Below are 22048 nucleotides of genomic sequence, written 5' to 3'. Positions count from 1 at the left end.
GACAACAGACTTTGATTTTACACTTCATGTAATGAATAACTATTTAAAAAAAAAAAAAAAACCACTTTCCTTTAGACCCAGTAAGCTAATTACTTGCCACATCTTACTTGTCCAGTCTTAGAGAGAGACCTTCAGTCCAAATTATGGGTACAAAACATGTCGCACTGTGTTCCCAAGGACATTTAGAAGCACCGCAGGGCTTCTGGACCCATCAACTGTTCACTCCTACCCATATCAGCTAGTTAAGATGCTAACTGCAACAGCTAATGCCAGCATGCCTTGAAGTAGTGCGATATGGACTGCAGCTGAGTTGAAACTGAAGGTCAGGACAAGCTTTGCACAGACAGTTACTTCACCATTTTCCAACTTGCAGCAGTGAATCCACAGAAGCCTGGCATCACACTTTATGAAGCGCGGATCATCAGGCTTCTGGATTAGTTAAAAGTAACTTAGCAATAGGCTCCCAGGAACCCTTTCCCATCAGATCCATCACTGGACTCTGCATGAAAAAGGCTCCAGTTGGGTACCCCTTTTGTTCAGTTAAACATTAGCTATACACTCACGTGTTGCGCAACACCTGCATGACAAGTTCCCTAGATGATGTAGGCCAAAAACAGTTCAGGAAGTTGTGTTATTTGAATCCATCAAGACCGCCTAAGAACAGCCTCGAGTAGGCTGAAACAGTTCTGGCCTGCAATAACGTAGCAATATCACCGTTTCTGCTCTCAAAGTTTCCTTTAACAGCAAATTGGAAGACTCAGCATAGAAACAGTACCTCCCAGAATTCAAGTTCCTCTAAGTTTTTTCAATGAAATAAAATGAGGAAGTTCAGTAGTTACAAGCAAACTTAAGCATTATGGGCAAGAGGCTTGCCCATGCAGGCTCAGAAGGCTGGACACTAAGTCTTAAGAAAGACCAGCTTGTATATGCAGTTGTGAAGGACACATGGTTAAGTTACCCCTTCTACATTAAACAGGAACTGAAGAAAAGTCCACCTAATCTGAATAGTCAAGTTCCACAATAGTATTGGCATGAAATCTATCAGCGCTTCTAGAGCTAAGCAGATGAGTTTCATTATGTAATAGTACTCATGTCATCAGAGACCTGGTAGTGGGTCACATGCATGGTTTGCATTTTAAATAATATACCATAGCCACATTTCCACAATGGTTTATTAAGCACTAGTCATAATAAACCAGTACAGAAATGAGAGTTTTAACCCTCTTAATACCAGGTTCTAGGTAATCCCACTACTCAAATGAGAATACTTATTGAGAACTACAGCTTTGTTCAATTGATGACATTTTCCATTCACAGCTAAACAAGAGCGCAGGGCTACACTAGAGCCACAAATTCTGGTCTAACTTTAAATTGATATCCAGGCAAAAACTGTCCAATGTTTAACAGTTTCAGTGTAACTAGACCGATAAATGGGAAAAAACAATTTTAACACCACTGTCGTTATCTAACAATGACACTATGGACAGTGGCAATTTATATAGCAATATAAGCTTCTTGCAATGATTCTTTTAATGAGGTGTCTAGAAGTTAAATTCTTTCCACTTGGGACAGCGAAAAGTCACAACTTTGACAAATGAAGTAGATCTGTCACTACGTTGGTGCCTGCCAGTTAGCCAAAGACAAACCATCTGAATAAATCATCATGGGAAAAAAATGGCGATAGATGGGTTACAAGAAGCCAGCCATCATAAGGTCCTACTTATTTGCCCAAACACAATGGAAATTTTACTGTGCAAGTTCTCCTCAAAAAGATAGTCCTCAGCAGCAAAGACAAGCTGTCAGGATGAGAAGCATGGTTTGTAAGCCATAGGCTTGCTAGATTTGAAGCACACATTGCACAACTGAATTACCACTTCCAGCCCCCTGCCTGAACTCTAGCTTCACCAAAAACCATTTAAGGTGCGTGCTTATTTAAGAAGGTAAGCTTGCACTTCAACAACAGAACAGTTTCAGAATTTGTTACTGATATTTTTCCTCCTTTGGAGGGGAAAAAAAAAAAAAGGAAAGAGGAAAACAACAATAAGAAGAAAAAGGCCATCTCTTGGAAGTAGTCTATTAGTACCTCTGTGTGGTTTCATTATACCCTCCAAATCTAGAATTTGTCAGAAGCCAGTGGCCACTAGACAGAAAGCGTAGACTAGGCATTTCTGTGCCTGCACTGCCACAGCTGTACTGCAGAGAAGCCTGCAGTGGCTTTCACATTTTGCTGCGATATGCATTTTTCTTCACAAAAGACAACATCAGTAGCCAAAACTAGATTAAGACAATTGAATGTGTTCTTATTGTGACAGGAAGCCTTAACCTCACCCACCAAGAAAAAAAAAAAAGTTAATACATAGAGGCAGCTTCACCACCTCGTTAATCCATCCCTACACCCTCCTTCGCAGGCCTCGTTCCCAAGTGAGGTTGTGTCCCGTCCCCCCCCCCCCCCACTCCCAGGGGCCTGGAGGAGCCCGAGTGCGCGCTCACCGCGCGGAGGAGCCACCCGCGCCCTCCCCTCCCACCCGCGCCGCGCCGCCCAGCAGGTGCTCGCGTGGGCACGGCGCCAGCCTCGCCCACACCGGCGGGGGAAAACGCGCTCCACCATCCCGAGTGGGGAAGGCGAGGCGGGGGCGGCGCTGGGGCAGCGGCAGCAGCCGCAGGCCCGGCCCGGGCCCGGGCTCCGCACACCGCGGAACGAGCAGGAGCCCCGCCGGCCGCGGCCCTTTCCCCGCCGCGGGAGGAGGGTGACGGGGCCCGCCCGAAGGTGCCCTTCGGGGCGGCGGCGGGCGCCTCGCGCGGGAGGCGACCCCCCTCCCCCACCTTGAGGCGCCCGCTGCCTCCTACCTGGAGATGCTCCTGGAAACGGATGGGCAGGATCTGGGCCATGGCGGCGGCGGCGGCAGCGGGCTGGGGCTCCAGTCCGAGGCCGGCCCGGAGTCGCACCTCAGCGGGGTCCGGGGAGAGCGGGCGGCGGGACCGCAATGGCGGAGCGGGCCAGCGAGAGGGGAGAGCCGCGGCGATCCGGAAGCTGCCCCCGCGGCGGAAGGATACCGCCGAGGAAGGAAGGGGCCTGCCCTCACCTGCCGGGACCCGGCCTTAACTGCGCCGGCCGGGCGGAAGGATCACGGCGGGCGGCGTGAGTCACCCGCGGCGGATCCAATGAGAGCGGCGGAGGGATCTGCCACCGGAAGGGACTATTTCGGGACTCATCACTCCTCCCTCCCCGTTTTTTTTTTTTTTTTTTTGCCACATCATGCGACCGAGGTGCGGCGGCGTCACTTCCGTTCCGCACTCGCCGCCCCGGCGGGTCACGTGAAGGGGGGGGGGAAGAGCGGCGGGGAAAGGTGACTCGTCCCGCGGCGGCGGCGGGAAGAGCCGAGCCCCGCCCCGCGGTGACCTTGGCCCGCGTCTCCCTCCGCGGGCCAGGGTCGCGGTTGCCATGGCGACGGGCGGGGGGGGCTCCCCCCCCTTCCCCACCGGGCAGCGGCAGCTCCCGAAACACCCCCATTTTCTCGCCCCTTCCCCTTTGTCGCCCCGTTTCCGTTTGGCAGCACGAAGCTGCCATGGAAGACGCAATCCTCCGTGTTTGAGTCACCAAATCGCAGTCCCGCTCCGTGGAGCTGTTTCTGATAGGGCCTCATTTTAAAAAAAAAAAAAAAAGCCCCGCTCTCATCTCCTTCCCTCACAGAGCTCCGGCAGGGGGGCTCAAACGAACAGCGCTCGGGGCCCTCAGTCACCCCTCGAAGCTCTAAGGGTTGTCCCAAGGCCTCTCTTCACCTAACGCTGTTAATAAGCATCGTAACAATGAAACTTCAAATTTCCTCCTGTATTTGTTAACTTACATTGCCACTCGAGCCCCTAGAAACAGATAAAGCTTGTTCTTTTTACTCGAGCACTGCAGCACATAAGCTACTCAAAATCCTTCAGCAGCAGGCCACGTGTGCTGTAGTGTATGGACACCACAGCAGACCTAACTGCTGGTTTTCTGGTATCTTTCCTTATTTTGCAATCTCATGGTTATTTCCTCATACTGTTTTTGCCTTGCCCGAAATTAGCAACTTCAAGCCCTCTCACCAGTGCTGAAAAACAAAGAACAAAAACAAAATCTCCCCCGCCACTACTAAGAAAACCAAAAGAAATACTAGCGTTCTGATCTGTCGAGATGTAGGGCCCTGGGGGGAGCAGGTGTTCTAGCTCCAGCTCTCAGACCCAGTGCATCTGCCTCACAAGTGGCTGTGACATTGCAAATGTATTAAAAAAGACCAAAAAAAGTCAAAGTAAATGGAGAAAACATGTAGGCCTTTGCAGAATTCAGACTACAGGTTTAGCGAAGAAAGAGCGCTGGCTTCTCAAAAGCCGTTTGAGCAACAGCATGAAAGAACAAAACCTTCTCCATCTGGACACACGATAAAGGGCCCAACACGAGATGACTTGTAGGCATGCCACTTCCTACAAAGATTGATCACAACCAGTAATTGTTTGATTCACCCACTCCCTCAGGAACGAGAAAGGCATTAATCTCGCTGCCCTTTTCTGTGTTCCGCGTGCACAGAAAAGAGGGAGGCAGCAGTAACACTGCAGTTAGGCACTGCGCGACTGAAACCCGCACAACACCTGCGGGCATCACTGCTTGCTCCTGCTATTGCTACTGACACCTACAGCGTCACCCGAGCTAAGCCTCTTAGAGCCGCGCAGGTAGCGCTCAGCCTGAAGCCTCTTCAGATGACAGGCTCTTGGACACTTGAATCACACCTCCTTCAGGAGGCTTGGCAAGTACGCAGACCAGACTCACCTTTCACGTTTTAATAGGTACAATCACAGAAAGAGGGCCATAATATTCATAGCATTCCCTGTAAGAGAATCCAAGACTTTTGAGAGCTTATAGTCAGGCCTACAGCCTGCACAGTACAGAGGCGACGTTCTTAACATTTTACACCAAGTGCTAAGGCTTACTTACAACATTGCTTTAACAGAGTCAGTGATAGTACCACACCAATTTTAAACAGAAGTGAATGCCTACAGGAGAGGGCAGCTATTGAAGGCAGCAGGATATGTCTGCTTATCCTTTCTACGCAAGGCTAATAGGGTTGGTGGTGGCAGCAGGACCACAAGGGAGAGATTGCGTGGAAAAAAGTTCCAAGATGCTTCAGCTAGTTAAAAGCATGTGAAGGAGATGCACTGCTGCACACGGCTCAGGCATGAAAAATGGTACTAGGTTCTTCTAGCATTTTGGAAGTTGTCTTGTACAAAATGTAAAAATGAACCAGAGCAAGAAAGACAAGCTTCATGCTGAAGCATTTAGATTTTAGGATTATTAAGATGACTGTAGGAGATTACCTCTTTACTGAGAGGGAAACAAAGTGTAAGAAGACAAAGAGTCACAGCTCTTTGCTTTGCTATAGAGTAAGGATAAAACTAGTATTTTTTTAATGCCTTTGTGCATTCTTTATACAAATTCGGAATAGTTATTCTTCAGACTAAAATCCATATATTTAAAAAATATCAGCCATCAAGCTCAGAAAAAAACAGCCCAGTAGGCAGCAGGTCTACTGATGGACTGCAGGATGTAACCTGGCTCAGAACTGGATTGACTGCTGGTTTTTTTGCCAAGCAGAAAACACCACACAGTGCTAAGCCATTCCTGACGAAAACTGTGTTGTTGTTGGCAGGAATGTGAAGATATGTTTACAAAATACTTTGCATACAAAGACAGCTTCACCCAGAACCATCACTGTACATGCTACAGCACAATATACAGTAGGAATAATACTGTCTGCCACAGAAAATGCATGTGGCAAATGTCTTTTAATGATGGAACCATCAGGACCTAAAATCAAAAAGAGCACTTCCTATATATTTTCCTGAGTAAGCATACAAAGAATGTGTAACCACATCATATGGAGTAAAATGGATTAAAAAGTGACAGTTCCACTCCCTTAAAAACTTTTTTCTTTCTTAAAGAAAATTTTATTAATAACGGTACCCAGACCACTGAGATCTTTCTAAGTCAACGAAGCGCCACAGAATTGGCACCACTGCAAGAGTCACGTTTTCATCCACGTTCAAGGTCAGTAAGCTGTTGCCTGTGACATGTGGCAACGCAATTCAGCTTGGTAATTTTTCCTTGCCAACTCCAGGAAGGAAGATGGTGCTTGTAGGCATAGGCAGTCAAACTTACCACAGACCAGAAGTTTTCCTTCATTCCTGTAAGTCATTTTTGCATTATGCAGATACATCCAGAACAGCAGCACCAAATGGCCTTTCTTATATTGGGACTAGAGCAGCCATCAGTATTAACCCATTTCTTTCAATGGGCCGCTTAAACCCTGTGCTCTTTGCTGCTTTCTCTCAAGGTAGCGAGCTCGGGCATTCAGGATTGATTTATCATCGTTCCTTCTCTCCATCTTCTTTGCAGCACTGTCTGTGACTTCTTCTGGGGCGGGGGGAGGGCAGAGAGGAGAGAGAGAAATATATTTTTCTGTATTCAAAAAAAACCGCTTCGAAACCAGCATTACAGGTCCTCTTATTTGTTAAATGTCCAAAAAACCCCAAAGAATCTCAAGTGCTTTGAAAGTCATTAAAACGGCTGACTGGTGCTTGTAAAGAAGATGGACTGTACCACAGAGGAGAGGAAAAAATAATCATGCCTTAACTCCCATGTCAATATTTGCAGTTGGGGTCATCCCACCCCCAAATGTATATCTCGCTATGTTTGCTTTATTACAACAGAGACTGCATCTTGTGTTCTATGCACCAGTTTCTTCTCTAGATCACAAATAGCAAACTCTGGTTTAGGCAGGAGAGGGACAGCACTGTGAAAAGGAAGAAAGCTTAGAATAAACTATCTTTCTAAACCTCTGGGGGTAGAAGGAGTGAGGATAACACACAGATAAAGGAATCCGAAAAGTCAATACTCCAGATCAGACGCCATTAGAAACACACATTCTCTCTTGCTCCCAACTGAGCCGAGACCTTGGGAGTGCTTCTCCCAGAAGGAAAGAGAAACAGGAAATGCTTTCAGTTCTATGAAAAAAAATCATTTGAAGACTATGAAAAAATAAAGCATTGTGTAAATGATGCAGCTACTGCAGTGTGTTCCTAGGGCTCTGGTGCTGAATTCTTTGATATGAGGAAGGAGCTTAATCAGCACTCACTATTGGAAGATTTGTAAGTATTCTCTCCTGGAATCAAATAAGAGTTCAGCTCATACTGCAGCCTTTCCTTCCACTGGGCACAAATTAAGTCTTGTCAGCTATTCAGCCACCTATTTTTATGAAGCTCGCAGACATATAAAATCTATTAGTCCACTATTAGTCACTATTAGCCACTATTAGTCTCAAATTCATTTATAATTGCCTGGTGGAGTTAAAAAAAAAAAAAAAAAAAGGGGGGGGGAACAAACCTCAGCTGCTTAGATTTTAAATAAACAGATGAAGAGATGAAGCCCTCCTACTTTATCCAATAACAGAAATATCTTTTCCAGCAAATTTATAACCAAATCCAATTCATAGTTTTACTATTTCAAATGGTTGTTTTATACAATAATACAGACGAGAGATACTAGTTTGAACACAAGAGTCCACGGTTTATCCGGTGAAAGAGAAATTGAAGAGAGTCTGCACTGCCACTGCTTGCACTGTATATTAAATTAATGTTTTGGAAGGGTCAGCTTAAGAGTAAAGAGGCCCTTTGAATACTTGGCTGCTTTACTGAACCTGCTGACAGAAGAATTCAAAGAATGTCAACTGGCTATATCTGTTAGCATGCACCAGTCTTTTTAATCAAAACAGATGATTTAAGTATATGGTAAATTCATTGTCAGAAAAAGACATCCACCAAAATGTGTCATACTACTTTGCTTTTTATAGCCCTTAGCACCTCTCTCTTCTTCTCAGGATGGTATTATCTTAGCAACTCATGATTTCTATAGCTAGAGGAGAAATACCCTTCTCAAACCTAAATAATGATTAGACTCAAAATGCTTGTCTTCAGTTCTGGTTTAAGTTCTGCTCCTACCACTTACAGTAAACCTGGAGGAAAAGGGAGCATGACAAGAACTAGTATGCACCCACCACTACATACAGTGCCAAGGCAGGATAAGAGAGATTGCAGAGCTGCAGTAAGATGAGAAAACAATTAGTGCTACATAGAGCACAAGGCAAGCACACCCAAATTAACACCTCCTACTCCAAAAATCATGCAATTCAGAGGCACAATATACACATGCATGTCCACAACCACCAACAGTACTACTAGTCCGTATCTATGGGAGGAGTAACGTGCCTACCATATTGCCTTTTAAGGTCCTCTTTGTATTTCCACTTAGTTATTTCCTCTTCAGTTACTTCTTCCCGTGCCACACTGCTCAGTTCATACGCATCGATTTGATGCAATTTGGGCAACAGGTCTTTAACCCATTCATAGCGAATTGGACACACTGTCCGGACATAGATTTTGGATGTCACTGTGACATCATGGAAGATGATCCACTCAAGATGAGTCTCCTGGTTGTATAACTGAAAAATAAGAAGAGTATTTCAGAACTGATTGAGAATAACTTCCATTTCTGGAGCACCATCCACCGGAGTATCCCAATGCTTCAGGTGTAAAAGGGAGGTAAAGCTGACATTACCCTAAGTTTTCAGATAGGGAAACTGAGGCATAATGACTTGCTTAAAATTGCTCAAGATATCAAAAGAGAGCCAGAGAGCGAGCTCAATCTATGTTGTGCCTCTTTTGTAAGCCAAACACCGAATTTGAAGAGGTAAGGCTCTTTCCCATCCTCAAAGGATACCGTACTCCAGTGATACTGCATCAGTGTTTCTCCCAGCCATAGGTTAACACAAATCAAACAGAAGATGACGAGTTTACAGCAAGCTGCCTCTTATTCCTTCTGCAGATCCTTTGCTACTTTATTAATGGAACTCGGTAACTTACTGTAGATGAAGGATGGATATAGACCATGCTGCCATGCCCGTCCATTGTGCAGAATGTCCTGCCTGCAGATCTAAAAAATTTGTGGAAAGTTTTTATATACACTGAAACATACTTTGCTGTGATTAGACAGCAACATAAACTAAGCAAATCAGCAGCAGCACAGTAGATAATAAGCAAATATGTACGTAGGGCAAGATCCTTCCAGAAAAAAATGTAAACAACAGATGAGGAATAAAATATATCCTTCTAATTTACCACAGTAACCCTGCAGGTCTAACTAGGCAACGATAAACAGTGTTTGGGATTTTAGTCTTTTTGGCATCCACGATCACTTGACATCTTCAGTGCACTTTAGTTTAATATCTGGAACTGCTTATCACCTTGCAAGTTCATTTCACAGATAGAAGAACTAAGATATCAAGGACTTAAGCAACTTGCCCAAGAACATAGTGAGAGTCAAAGACAGAGCGGCCACCAGGCTTCCAACCCTGTGCACAAACGCCACCTTTAGCTGCAATTGCTACTTTTAACAATAGAGCAGTCTAGCTATTCTGGTTCAATATGCAGCTACCACCTTAAAAAAAAAAAAAAGGCATAAGCACCATATCTTTTCCATTCTGCAAAATCTATTACTTACCTCCTAGCTACATTGATAAAGTACCCTGCACACAGGCATCTTCTTAGTATTTCAGTTCTGGACCCTTCAAATTTTTCTTTAGGGAAGTCTGGCAGCTATGTAAAGAAAAATCAACATGAATTAGAATCTTTGTTAAAGAAACACTCCCTCCATCCCAGGGATTTAAGCCTTCTGTTTCACAATTCACAGAAACCACGACAAAAGGAATAAAACTCTTCTTTCTGCTTGTTGCCACCACCAGACCTGTTAGTTACACGAGCTACAGCAAGGATGCTCTAATAAAAATCTAAGTGGGTTAGTTTCTACTAGAGAAAGGCAACAGCCGTCTGGAAAAGGCTCAGTATTCCAGCACATGTCTTACATACAAACTTATATAACTCAATCACATTTTAAAAGCATGTTTTTCACCTGTTTCAGTTTACTGATTATTTCCCGAAGTTGTGTTTCCACACTAAAAGCAGATTTCAAAGCTCTCCAATGGATCCAGTGTTTCTGGCACCAAAGCGAAGGAGACTTGCTGAGAACAGAAATACTGGTATTACAAAGAAGCTCTTTGTAAGCTGAAGGCAGAAAGTTGCCTCTATTATTTGTTATGGTTGTACAAAGAAGGCAACCTACACAGCCAGATACTTTGTTAGTTTACATAAGAGGTGCCTTGATAGAAATTATGGATCACTCTAAGGAAGATATCTGCAGCTAGGTACAAGTACATACAAATGTACATAAGGAACATATTTAAAAACCACCATCAGTTGCAAGTCATGAGCAATGCCAAATCACTCACTTCAGGGAATCGTTTTATACCTTGATTTGCACTGTTCAAAAATATTTAAGAGAGTTGCAAAGTCATTGCATCCTCCCACTTGTGAGGAAAGTTCCTGGTGTCGAAGTTCTGCCTCCTTCTGTTTCTGAGGCTCCCCTGAGGAAATAAGTTACAGTTCACTTTAACAAAGTCCTTTTTATTTATCACTCCTACTTCATTTTCTATTAGCATCTCTCCATGGCATGTTCGACAGTCTTAGCTCTTTATTCACATTATTTTTAGATTCGTTTCTCCTCCACAGCTGCATTTACACTTTTCCTCCCCTTCTGCTGCTGCCAGACAAGAATATGTTGATGCTATTAAATCTGTGATTAATCTCATCAGTCAGCACCAGAGACGGAGCTGCTACTTCTAGTATCTTAGAAAGAAAGGCTACTACAAATTGCTCTCTCACAATCAATTCAGAGTAGCCATAAAACATGGACATGAAAAAGATACAGGAACAGCACCTTTAAACAAACAGTTCTCAAGGATCAAGTGAAAGTTTTACCCCGAGAGTGAAAACAGGACTGTTTAAATGGTGCTATGAAGGGATGATTTCATCTGTTGAACTCAGCCTTTGTCCTACCACTCAAGTGCCATAGTAATGGAGGTCTTTGAAAAAAGTCTAGAAAAAGTATGCGATATGTGAGTTTAGTGAGAATTCCCCTTCACTAAATGCTAGGAATGTGCTATGCAAAAGCAACATTTCCAATATGTTATTTCAAGTTCTGAATACCCAAAGAATTTCTTCCCCAGAACAACTTATTCCCCTTAGTAGCGGGGGATGGGGGATGTGGCTGCAAAGGCCAATGTACTGCACTGCTGCACTGCAGGTGAAGTCAGAAGTTTGCAGGTATTGCAAATAACACTACTGAAGTAAGGAGGCATGTTCATATACATATTGCACGCAAGTAAGTGTCTTCAGGATGGGACTCTCTGCATTTGTATCCTAATATATGGGATTGTCCTAATGTACGTGGGGTTGCTGGAGAGAAACGTGCATGGGTGCACTAGCTAGCTGAAAAGATAGCATGGGCATATTGCCAGATGGAGGATGGAAAAGCAAAAGCACATCTGTGGGAACGAGAAAGACCCCCGAGTAGAACCCAGGCTCTCAGCACTAATTATCAGCAGTGTCTTTAGCTGCTACAATAACAGACAGAGTTAATAGACTACAGAGTTAACTGGACAAGAGCCAATGAGTGACTAGAAAGGACAAAGTTCTCCCACAATTTTGCTGGATATAGTCTTTTCTCAGTTGGGGGGGGGGTGGGGGTGGCTGAAAGGAAAGGAGACGGGAAGAAGGACATGGGAGACTGAGCTTAGCCCTAGTTACTGTCTGTAACATTTTTCTGACTGTCCATGCAGTCAGAAAAACACTGCAAACAGAGGCAGCGGCAGGTTGAGCTTCTCACAGTAACTAAATTGCTTTGCCTATTCAGTGTAAGAGAGTTACTGAACATAAAAACCAATTCAGATGCAACCAGTTTCCTTAAAATCAAAGCTAATCAGTCCCTGTTGTCTGTACTTAGACCAGAAACAAATGCCAATAGCAAGACATCTGCTGTGGTGTGTTCTGGGTTTTGTATTTTTTCCCCCATAACAGTTTTTCCCCTTCCGACCTCTCAGCAATCCGTTAGTCTACCATATGCCGCTTTACAGCTCACAGCCTTGGGCCAAATACAACCCCAGTTCAGTGCCATTTTGAAGTCTTTGCAATAGCTGCTGTCCAATTGCTAGTGTTCAATGTGTCCTTGACTTCAAGACGACAGAAAGCTGTAAGAGCGCATGGGCAAAGCTTCACTGTACATCTGTCCTAACCTTAGGTTCTTTCCTGCATATCCACTCTGAGGTATTCTGGGAGACTAAGTACAGCACTTGAGGAATCTCCCTCACACTGCAATATATTGCGCAAGGCATTAGTTTAAGGCAAACACTCATGCCTCCCACCAGCACTGCGCCCAAATGCGGACCCCAGTGTGCTGCCTAAGGGGGTTTATTTTTCTCTCGAGTAAGGACTTGTAATACTGTTCTTCAAAATATAGAACCAGTTATCACTTTATAACCTTGAAATACATTGATAACCAATTCACCATCTATTAGCACAGAAAACTATTGAAAGACCACAGAGCAAAAACAACAAAAAAAAAAAATACACACATGGAAGCTGCAGGAAGGGTCTCCGGGTGAAGCAGTGTGTGTTGCCTAACCATTGCCATATTCCATGGAGAATTCCCCACCTACCCAAGACTGCTTTGAGATAAGGGACTTCCTACCTGGACGAATGAAGACATTTTCCACAGATAACATGGCTGCTATGGGAAGCAGCAGATCTTCACAGTCAAGAGAAGCAGCTTTTATGACAGCACAGGTCAGGTTGGGAGGGAGGGGAAATTGCACCAGGAATTCACCCAGTCTTGTCACGTGGCCTCTCCTTACCCCAGGAAAAAGATCCAAACACGATTCAACAAAACTATACTTCAATATAAATCATAACTTGCACACACACAGTCAGCCATCATATATGGACAAAGAGAAGGAAAGAAGCAATTCCCTCTGTGCTGTGCCAACACTATAGTCTGCATGTGCACCCAGAAAGCATGAAGCAAGCATCGCTAGCAAAAGAGCCTTTCCCCTTCCTCCAGTTTGCATATGCCACCTTCACCGCAATTCAGGGTAGTGTTTTAAGTGCATCAGATGCTTAAGATTAAGGATTTCTTTTTGCAAGAAGAATTCCTGGAAGCTTAGGATAAGATCTCTCTTCCTGTCTTGAGTTCTTGGATGGGCCTCACAGCCAGTGTCTAAGCACCTTCGTCACAATAGCCCTGGGATCTGCTGTCTGGAACTACAGCACAGAGAACTGAGGTAATTTGTCCAAGGTCACTCAGGAACATCAGGGCAATGTGGAGAAACTAATCTGTATCTATTAAGTCCTAAGCCATGCTCTAACCCTAATTTTACTCAGAATATATTTAATATCCAGTAGTGAACTTCCTGGTCAAATTCGGAAACACATTCTACCGCTGGGGGAAGTCCTTTAGTCCACACGAACAACTCTTAACACCAGTTCACTTGAACCATTAGATATAATTCTTGCAGTGACTACACCCCTTTATTTTTTTACCTGTCAATAGCATCACACTGGTAAAGTTGCTTGAGAGCTTCTAAAATAAGCCTCTCTTCAGGGCAGTCCAAATAGGGAAATCTATTGGGGAGGAGAGAAACAAACAAATAAATAAATAAAACCTCACTGTTCAGACTCAGTTTAGTTTTGTTAGTTTCCATAGTTATTCAAATATTCTTGTAACCTTTCAGTAGAGGTTACTGACCAAGGGGAGTATACGTCTCTTGATATATGGGTGAGTTACTACACATACAGCCTTATGGTAAAAAATTACAGTGACAGATCCCAGCATGGCACATGCATAGGTGAACTGCATTTTTTGTTCATATATGATCCAAATATTAAACATCACACAGATGAAGCATTTCGGATATAAACATCAATATTTTAAAGGAACACTATTAACGAAGATCACTGTTGTTTAACTTTGGAGATAAGGAATTAGTTTTGGCAGAACCTCAAAATGAACCTGAGCTCCAGATCCAATCTGGCATTAGAGACTGAGAAGAACAGCAGAGGAGCTGACAAGCTGATTGTACAGAACTGTCACGGTTGGCCGGGGACCTAATCCTGCCTCCTGCCAGTAGGCTGTCGTGGCTGTGCTGCCCTGCTGCTGAGGCTCAGGAGGCAAGTGATATCCCCCATCCATGGAGGTTACCTTATGACATCATGCACAGCAAGGCACTTCAAGGTCAGGATTACAGATGTCAGACTGGTTCTCTTGATCTCTGGGACTGTGTGATCAGGCATACACTGCTCCCAGAATTCTTTGTTGTATAGCCGATAGCTTTTTCCAGATGATGTCCTGCCAGCTCTGCCAGCTCGTTGCATTGCTTCACTCCTGCCACAAGGAAAATAGAGGGGAAAACACCCCCAAACCCCTTGATCCGTTACGTTATCCAAACAAGCATACTGCAATTATGATAAATAACAACAATTTTCGTGCTTGTGGATGACAGTTTTAATATATCGTGTGGCAGCTAAGAAATCCAGCTACACAAGAACTAACAGAATGAAGGAGTACTTTTGCGCAAGGGAAATTTTATAAGACTTCTCTGAATCGGGCTGTTGTATTCAGCAAATAGAGGATGACATGTGAGCCACTTCTCAGACTACAGATAACACATTGTTAATTCTCTCTTAATGCTCAAAACTTTTAAGAAATTATACCTCCCCAAATACTTTATATGCAGCAGAAAACAAAATGGCTGTAAATTACAGACCCTCAAAGCCCCATTCTCTCCTCAATTATCTTTTTTTTTTTTTCTTTTAAAGAGCGACTGATACATAGTCTTGTCAAATCAACTCCCCGAAACAACAAACAAGAGACCCTTTTCAGACCTACTTTGAAATGGGAACCACCTCCAGTATGTCCAAGCCAACTCGGGGGTTATGATTCAACTGCTTCACAAATCCACTATCTACCACGTACCTGAAAAAGATGCAAAAGGCCTGAACAGGCAGAGTGGCAACTGTCACACACACATGATCAGCACAAGGAGACCATGCTTTCCCTAGAATCACTGCAAATGGGCAGTTGTACTTCGCTCGCTAGCTGCAACCTCGCAACAGTTCAGTCTACAGGATGCTATGGATAACACCTCCCGCACCCAAAGAAATTACACTGATTTAACGGAGCTGGGATACAGGGCTTTAATTTGGAATTAGACTCCATCAATATTAGTCATCTGTAAGACTATATAACAGTATCTAGGCCTTTTATCCACTACGTATATAAAAAGAAGGCAGCAGCTAGTTTACTGGGCAGGTATATTAGCAGTCAGAGGAGTTTTTCCAAATCTAGTAGAACTTTCTGAATTATTCCCTCTGTTACAGTTTTTATGAAGGACAGGAAACGATACCTGACTCCTTCAATTGTCAGAGACGTTGCAGCAATGTTTGTCGATACCACGCATTTTCTAATGCCTATAGGAGCTGGCAGAAATATTCGTTTCTGTTGATCTAAAATGACAGACAGGTTGTCCATCAACAATCCATTATGTTGCAATGCTCTGATATCAAACCACATCTCTAACATTGGGCAAGCTTACTCAAATGCATAGTGAAATTAGTTTGAACGAGATTAGAAAACGAATCACAAAACATTTCAAAACAGAGATTAGCTATTACTTCAATGTACGTTAGGAATCACAGAACGTCCTCTTTACCGCTCCCCCTTCCAAGGAAGATCTGAGATCAAGAAAGGCCAATCCTCCTGGATGTTTCCTAAACACAGAGCTAGGAAAACAAATAAGATGCCTGGTCTTAACAGAATCTTCATGAAGGATTCGAAGGCTTTTAACAATCAGAGCAAGTGAAGGTGAACATGGAAAGATTCAAGCAAAACCTCCATGCTTCCAGATGATCTTATTTTAACCTGTAGCTAAGCAACATATGCTATTCCCATTAATTCATTTGACTTTCCAAGAAACAAACAACTAAGGATATTCAACTAAGGGAGAAAATTTCAGAGGATAAAATACTATATTTAAAAATATCAAACGATCTATAAGGAAAATTCTCTGGGGTATATAAAGAGAGCCAACTAAAACAGCTTCTGAGAAACTACCACAAAAGCAAAAAAAGCAAAAAAAATTCCTTAGTCAGTAGTCTTACACCTATGAAAGGATTAAGAAAGAAGCTATACCTTTCTTTTACACAACTTTTCATTTCACTCTTTTGAGAAGGTAAAAGGTGTGCACTCTCTCTGCAGGTCATTACCAGTCTCCCCTCTCAGAAGCACTTCCAGACTGAAATTGCTGCCCTGCTCTTACGAGCACTCACTCATTCAGCCGCTTGGCATTGTATGTACTGCACCCACGCATTTAAACACCACATTCAAGATCATCTGAAAATACAGTATGTGTGTTCAGTAAAGGTCACAGAGTCTTTGTTTTTAACTCTTCAAAACTAACTGTGGTATTGCTGCCAAATAAAACGGGGTGACTCATTCTGATAATCTACACTTTCTGTGTTGGGTAACACTGTATTCTTTGTATCTTCTCTTACAGGTCTACTCTCATCACTGAAAACCTAGCAGAGGTATATTATTTTTTTAATAAAAAAATAGCAACACATACAATTAATCTAAATAAATTAGGTCAAGTCCCTTTTAAAAATAGCTACAAAATAATTTATTTGAAAACAGGCAGTCGCTACTGTATCTCACCACGCCCTAACAAGATACAGCCAGAAATACATATGAGGCTTTCAGGACAACACTTTAAAATATGAACCCTCCCTTGCCCCCCCCCCCCCCCCCCCCAAAAAAAAAAAAAAAAAAAAGTTCTTATGCCACTTAATCATGCATCCCATTAACCATATGGAGCTGAGTTAACAAGCTCTCTGACAGAAGACTTGCCCAGTCTTCAGCTTGAAGGATAACGGCTCTAACAAGAGACCTCAGGGCAAATAAGGGAAGTTGCTTACAGCTAGAAGCTCCCTGCCACAGTACAAGAATTTCCCCAATGGGACCTGTGGAACGTGTCAGTTTTGCAAGATAGCTACCAACGCAAAATTCCTCTAAGAGTCAAAGCCCATTAATACCTTGTTTCTCTCGGCACGTCACTTTTCCGATACTGAAAATTCCAGTAAGTATACAGTATCCAGTAAGTATACTGTATTAGAAGAAAGAATCCCTTTTTCTTTTAAGTGTGCAGCAAGATTTATCCAGGCCTTCCAGCCAAATGACTACATGCATTTCCCCATGAACTGTGATGGCCGTAAGTGATCTGAACTCTGGTTTTATGCATAAATAAAAAGAATGAACTTTCAGTGACCCAATATCACCTTCCTAAGTCGGAGACCTTCATTCTGTATTGTGACACAATACCTCCCATTTCCAGTAGGATATGGATTTTAACATGAGGTTTCTGGGCAAAAGTAGCATGAAGTTTGATTAGTTTAAGAACAACACAAACAAAAAAACAGAACAGTGCTAGAGTATTGCAACAAATAGGTTAACAAATACCTTTTTTCCAATCACATGAAAGATATTTGAGCAGAATGATGTTTACAACAATTCCTACAGTTAACATTTATGTTAATTAAGTTCCATTACATGCATCTTACCTGTTGACATTGACCCATACAACGGTAAGATAAGCAGGCCTTCAACAGAACGATCTTGTACTTCATATCGGTAATCTATAGATTCTGCTTTGTGGAAAAGTAAGTCGCAAGTTCTCTCTATCTCAGCTTGACCTAAAAAACCATGCAAGAGCATTTAAATGACCTATTTAGCTATAACTCTGCCTTCCTAGTTTGCAACATCACTAAATAAGATTGCTTTGCCAACATTACCAAGCCATCAGTACCACTGCAAGAAGAAAATAGTATTTATGAGAGTTAGCTTAGGTGTTGACATTCCATCCTTCCTAAGTGCCTCTCACTGAGGCTTCTTGGTAAAACGATTACACAGAAATATCATGTATCACTTTGGGTGCCTGACTCATGCGCTCATGCTCTTTTTGCACTTAAGAGAAATTCTGTCTTCCTGAATTAAACAAAAACAAAAAACACAAAAAGCCCCCATCTAGACAAGATAAACATAGGTGAAGTTTGGCACAAGAGAAAAAGAACACACACACACAAACTTTCAACTTCGTATTTTTCACTTCTGATCTTATAGGCACTGATGTACATAGCGATGCTCTGAAAGATACCACTTCACAGGATTGTGTCTGTCTGTATCCAGCTCCCCCTTTTCTGCTTCTCAGTGTCGGACGAATCAGGCAGTCATTGGAAAGACACTGTTTTGCTGGCAATGCCATCCTTCGCCTGGAATAATCATCAGTTGTTGAAAGAAAGAAATTCTTACCTGTCAGAAAAACCAAGATGTCTCCTCTTGGTTCATTTAAGTGGATATCCAATGTCACTTTTATAGCCTGAAACAAGCAACAAACAAGCCAATAACAGCTGGACCTGGAAACTCAATTCCTCTTTCCAAAACACATAATACTAATTCTTTCCCATATCCTGCAGATGTGCTAAGAACACAGCAGTACAGCAGCTGGATCTTGTGGCCTTTCACAGATGATAATCATGCCAAGAACAGAGAGAACACAACACAGAAACAAAGGAAAATAAGCCTTACCTCTGTAACATACGCAGAGCTTCCCGTATCCTTTGGGCCAAGCAGGTTGCAGAATATCTCCTTGACTGGATAATTTCTCCCTGGAATATGCAGCACTGAACACTGTCCAAAGAACTCTGAGAGCTTGTCTACCTCCAGGGTAGCTGACATCACCACCAGTTTCATGGCTCGCTTCCTGCCCAGTGGTTTCTTCTCTAGAAATAGTTTCTTCAGCAAACCAAATAAAATATCCTAAAAGAAAATAGAAGCCACTTACATAGGTATCTCAGTTCTCCTAGAAGTGCCTGATGAAATATGGGACTGATTTTATTCCATGGACTTAGCAATGGCAGAAAATTACAACTTCAGGGCCTAAGCGCTCAGACAAACACACACACACACACTTCATCCTGGTCTTCCCATAAACACATTAATTGGTCTCTAGAATGTTTTCTCAGCTCTTCTTGCAGCCTATAAACTGAATCTGCATAACTTAAAATCCTTTACTTTTCATTCTTATATTCTCATGGTCAAGCCAATTGTAAGCAGTTACCTTAGAGAAATCACCACCTTCGTCCAGCGTACAGTATCTGAATGAGAACGCATACTCTTTTGTTGTACTGTTTATTGTAAGAACTTGAGCAAATTTGCTTTTAATCCACTACAATGCAGTGTAAAATATGCTCCATTTTGAGTTAGTTACAGGTAATGTAAATTACATCACTTCCATCACTCTAGCTCAATTACTTACAACGCCCTCAGATGTTTGAGGACAGAACGGGGATTCAGAAAGAACTTCTCTTTTACCCCAGACTGAAAGACAGATTGTTTGCTTTCTTTGATAGCATGGCTCACTAGTTAGGACAGTCTGGACATAGGTTCCCTGCTACTGCCAGGCTCCTGGCTTCACAGTGCTCAGTCTCTCCCACCCAATATCTCTAACACGGAACAACACGGTCTCTTGCGGACTGAGTCACTTGAGTCTCACTCTGATTGCTATAGAGGGGTCAGAGTGACATTTGATAACTTTTGACACAGAGTAGGTCAGTTTAGATACTTCCATGACCCCAAAGGGTATAATCTGTCTGCACAGGGTATATACACCCTATGAAATGTTGAACCTTACAGTGAGATAGATGTTCTTTAAAAAAGTATTACAGAAAGTTTACGTTCACTTTGACGGCTTCAAACTTCTGGAAATTTTGGGAAAGCATCCAATGCCAAGTTCGAACTGTTTTGAAAAACAACAGTAGCTACAACAGTTCCAACAGTTATTACAGGCAACATCTTATTTTCAGACTATGCAGCATGTAATAAACTAAGCAGCAGTTATATTGTCTCAGGACAGCATAAGGATGAAACACACCCATGCGAAAAATCAGCCAAAATCTTTGGGAATTGTTTAGAAATACAAGAAAGGCATTAACAGACCTCAATAAAAGAGGAACAGTAACCCAAAAGGACAGCCATGTAGGAATATTATGAACAGATATAAACTGCAAACTCCATGATACCGCAAGAAGGTCTCAGTCAGATCTCAATATCTTTTCAATCAGAGACACAAGGAGCCAGGATTCCTGAGTGCTAGTCTTACTCTAGGAACTGACCCACTGTGAAAGATTTTAAGCAGTCACTTAGCCTGTTCTGTGCTCAGTTAAAACTTTGCTCTCAGTAAGCATGGATGCAATTTTCAGTATGTAAACCTGTTAAAGAACCTTAAATGGAAAGTAGACCAGAAGGGACAAGTACCACATCTTCATTATTTTTCCAAGGAGTTACAATTTCTCCTTTAGCAATACCAAAGACTTGGATTCAAGAAGGCAACACTCACAGTGCTGAGGCTCCGCTCATGGGCTTCATCCAAAATGATGATACTGTACTTGCTGAGGAGAGGGTCTGCCAATATTTGTCTCAACAAGCAGCCATCAGTCATATACTTGATCGCAGTATCCTGAAAGGTTTCATTAGACATTCAGCTGTTGTCCTGGATATTTAATTCAAACTAAAGTAAACATTTCTACATAGACCAGATACTCATCTAGCATACACATTTAGATTACATCACATTTAATTTATAGGCGCTTGGCAATGTTTCAGTTGTAACATATTAAAAAAAAAAAACTAATCAAATGAATTACTTGATACACATAGTTGCAGTTTCACTCCAGCTGTTCACAGCGATGAACACAATAAACAAGCTAAAACCAAAAATACAAAAAACCCTTACAGCTCTTAGCACAGAGCAAAATTAGAGTTTAATTAGGCTCCAAAGTAGATTAGGGGATATTCCAAAACAGCCCAGGGATATTCAAAAACTTTGAAGCACCCCTTTATACAGGAAGTAATGTGCCCAATGCTCAATGTCTGGGAAAGACCAAAACCTTAATGCCTGAAAGCTTTTAAGAGCAGGATGAAAGCTCTCAGGTTGCATATATTTCATCCTCCCAGTAGGAGGATGGCTGGGACAGACAGCTTCTCGAAGCTCAGCCCTTCTGTTCTCATGCCTACGAAGCCCCAGGGAAGGCAACAGGGCAGCATTACTACAAGTCCCACAAATAAGACTTTAAAACTTGAGTCGCGGCCCACTGACACCACCCCACGCTGCCAAAACTGCACTCGGGGGAACAGGGCCCTCGGAGCCCTACCTCGGAGGTGCAGTCGTCGAAGCGGACCTGGTAGCCGACGACACCCCCCAGCGAACAGCCCATCTCCTCGGCCACTCGCCGCGCCACCGAGAGAGTGGCCACGCGTCGCGGCTGGGTCACGCCAATGGCCCCATGCTTGGCGAGGCCTACAGGAGAGATGAGGAGAACAGGGGCGCTATATATATATATAAATGTGCACGTGTGTGTGTGTGTGTGTGTATTTATATACAAAACATACACTTTTTTGAGTTTAAAAGGCTTAATCAACCCATCTCTGTCAACCACAAACACAGCAGTGCAGTTGCACACCACAGCCTGAAGCTGAGCCCTCCCTGAGGGGACAGGAGTATTTATTTGCACGTATTTCTGATTTTCTGCCACACTTCGGGGCCGAGGCCCCACCGTGGAGGGGGCTATAGGGGGGGGGCCTTCCCCTGCCCCCGGCCGTTACCTGCCTCGAAGAGGTACTTGGGGAGCTGCGTGCTTTTGCCGCTGCCCGTCTCGCCGGTGACGATGAGGAAGGGCCGGTCCTTCACAGCCTGCACCAGGGCCCGCCGGTACCGGGCGATGGGCAGGGCGGCGCACTCCGTGGCGGCGCCCTCCATGATGGCGGCGGCGGCAGCTGTTTGCTTCCCCCCCCCCCCCCGGGAAACCCCTCAGCGCCCAACGGCCGCCGCCGCCACCGCCACCACCGCGTCAGGTAACCGCCCCCCCCACGTGACCCGCCGCCCCACGTGACCCCACGCGCGAGCGGCGCCGGCGCGCCCGCCGATGACATCCCCCGCCTGCGCAGAGATAACGGCGGCAGGCGGAGCCTTACGCT

General features: G+C 43.6%; 2 protein-coding genes across 6 annotated transcripts in view; both read right to left on the bottom strand.

Annotated features, from left to right (window-relative positions):
- The window catches only part of CLTC (clathrin heavy chain), a 34064-nt gene extending 30771 nt beyond the window's left edge, over nt 1-3293 (bottom strand). Inside the window, exon 1 of one of the 2 annotated variants that reach the window (XM_068909725.1) lies at nt 2848-3293. In XM_068909725.1, coding sequence (XP_068765826.1) covers nt 2848-2889 — 42 coding nt within the window. In that variant the 5' untranslated portion in view covers nt 2890-3293. The remainder of the gene's footprint in view (nt 1-2847) is intronic. The other variant, XM_068909724.1, reaches the window with a different exon arrangement.
- DHX40 (DEAH-box helicase 40) lies at nt 3250-22038 on the bottom strand. 4 transcript variants are annotated; one of them, XM_068909727.1, is made up of 17 exons: nt 21677-22014; nt 21226-21371; nt 20412-20531; nt 18602-18832; nt 18326-18392; nt 17578-17709; nt 15369-15468; nt 14852-14938; nt 14165-14347; nt 13507-13587; nt 12659-12816; nt 10382-10496; nt 9986-10094; nt 9578-9672; nt 8941-9010; nt 8291-8519; nt 3250-6433 (listed from the first exon to the last, which is right to left on the bottom strand). In XM_068909727.1, exons 1-17 carry the CDS (start codon nt 21828-21830, stop codon nt 6297-6299), a joined length of 2214 nt encoding a protein of 737 aa, XP_068765828.1. In that variant the 5' UTR covers nt 21831-22014; the 3' UTR covers nt 3250-6296. The 4 variants fall into 4 exon arrangements, with proteins under 4 accessions (XP_068765828.1, XP_068765830.1, XP_068765827.1 ...); XM_068909729.1 differs by having other exon boundaries at nt 21681-21971; XM_068909726.1 differs by having other exon boundaries at nt 4793-6436; nt 21677-22038.
- Nucleotides 22039-22048: the final 10 nt, after the last annotated feature.

Source organism: Struthio camelus, chromosome 16 (assembly GCF_040807025.1).
Source record: "Struthio camelus isolate bStrCam1 chromosome 16, bStrCam1.hap1, whole genome shotgun sequence".
Lineage (NCBI taxonomy): Eukaryota > Metazoa > Chordata > Aves > Struthioniformes > Struthionidae > Struthio > Struthio camelus.
Note: the sequence above shows the minus strand (reverse complement) of the source record. Positions and strands in the feature narration are given on the sequence as shown.

Excerpts from the sequence above, each read along its gene's own strand:
- DHX40 (XM_068909726.1), bottom strand. The coding sequence starts at position 21,830 with ATGGAGGGCGCCGCCACGGAGTGCGCCGCCCTGCCCATCGCCCGGTAC. Across the intron at positions 13,588-14,164 it reads GCTGTGCATGATGTCATAAG|ATTTCCCTATTTGGACTGCC; the intron begins GTAACCTCCATG and ends CCTCCCCAATAG. Across the intron at positions 10,095-10,381 it reads TTTGAACAGTGCAAATCAAG|CAAGTCTCCTTCGCTTTGGT; the intron begins GTATAAAACGAT and ends TTCTGTTCTCAG.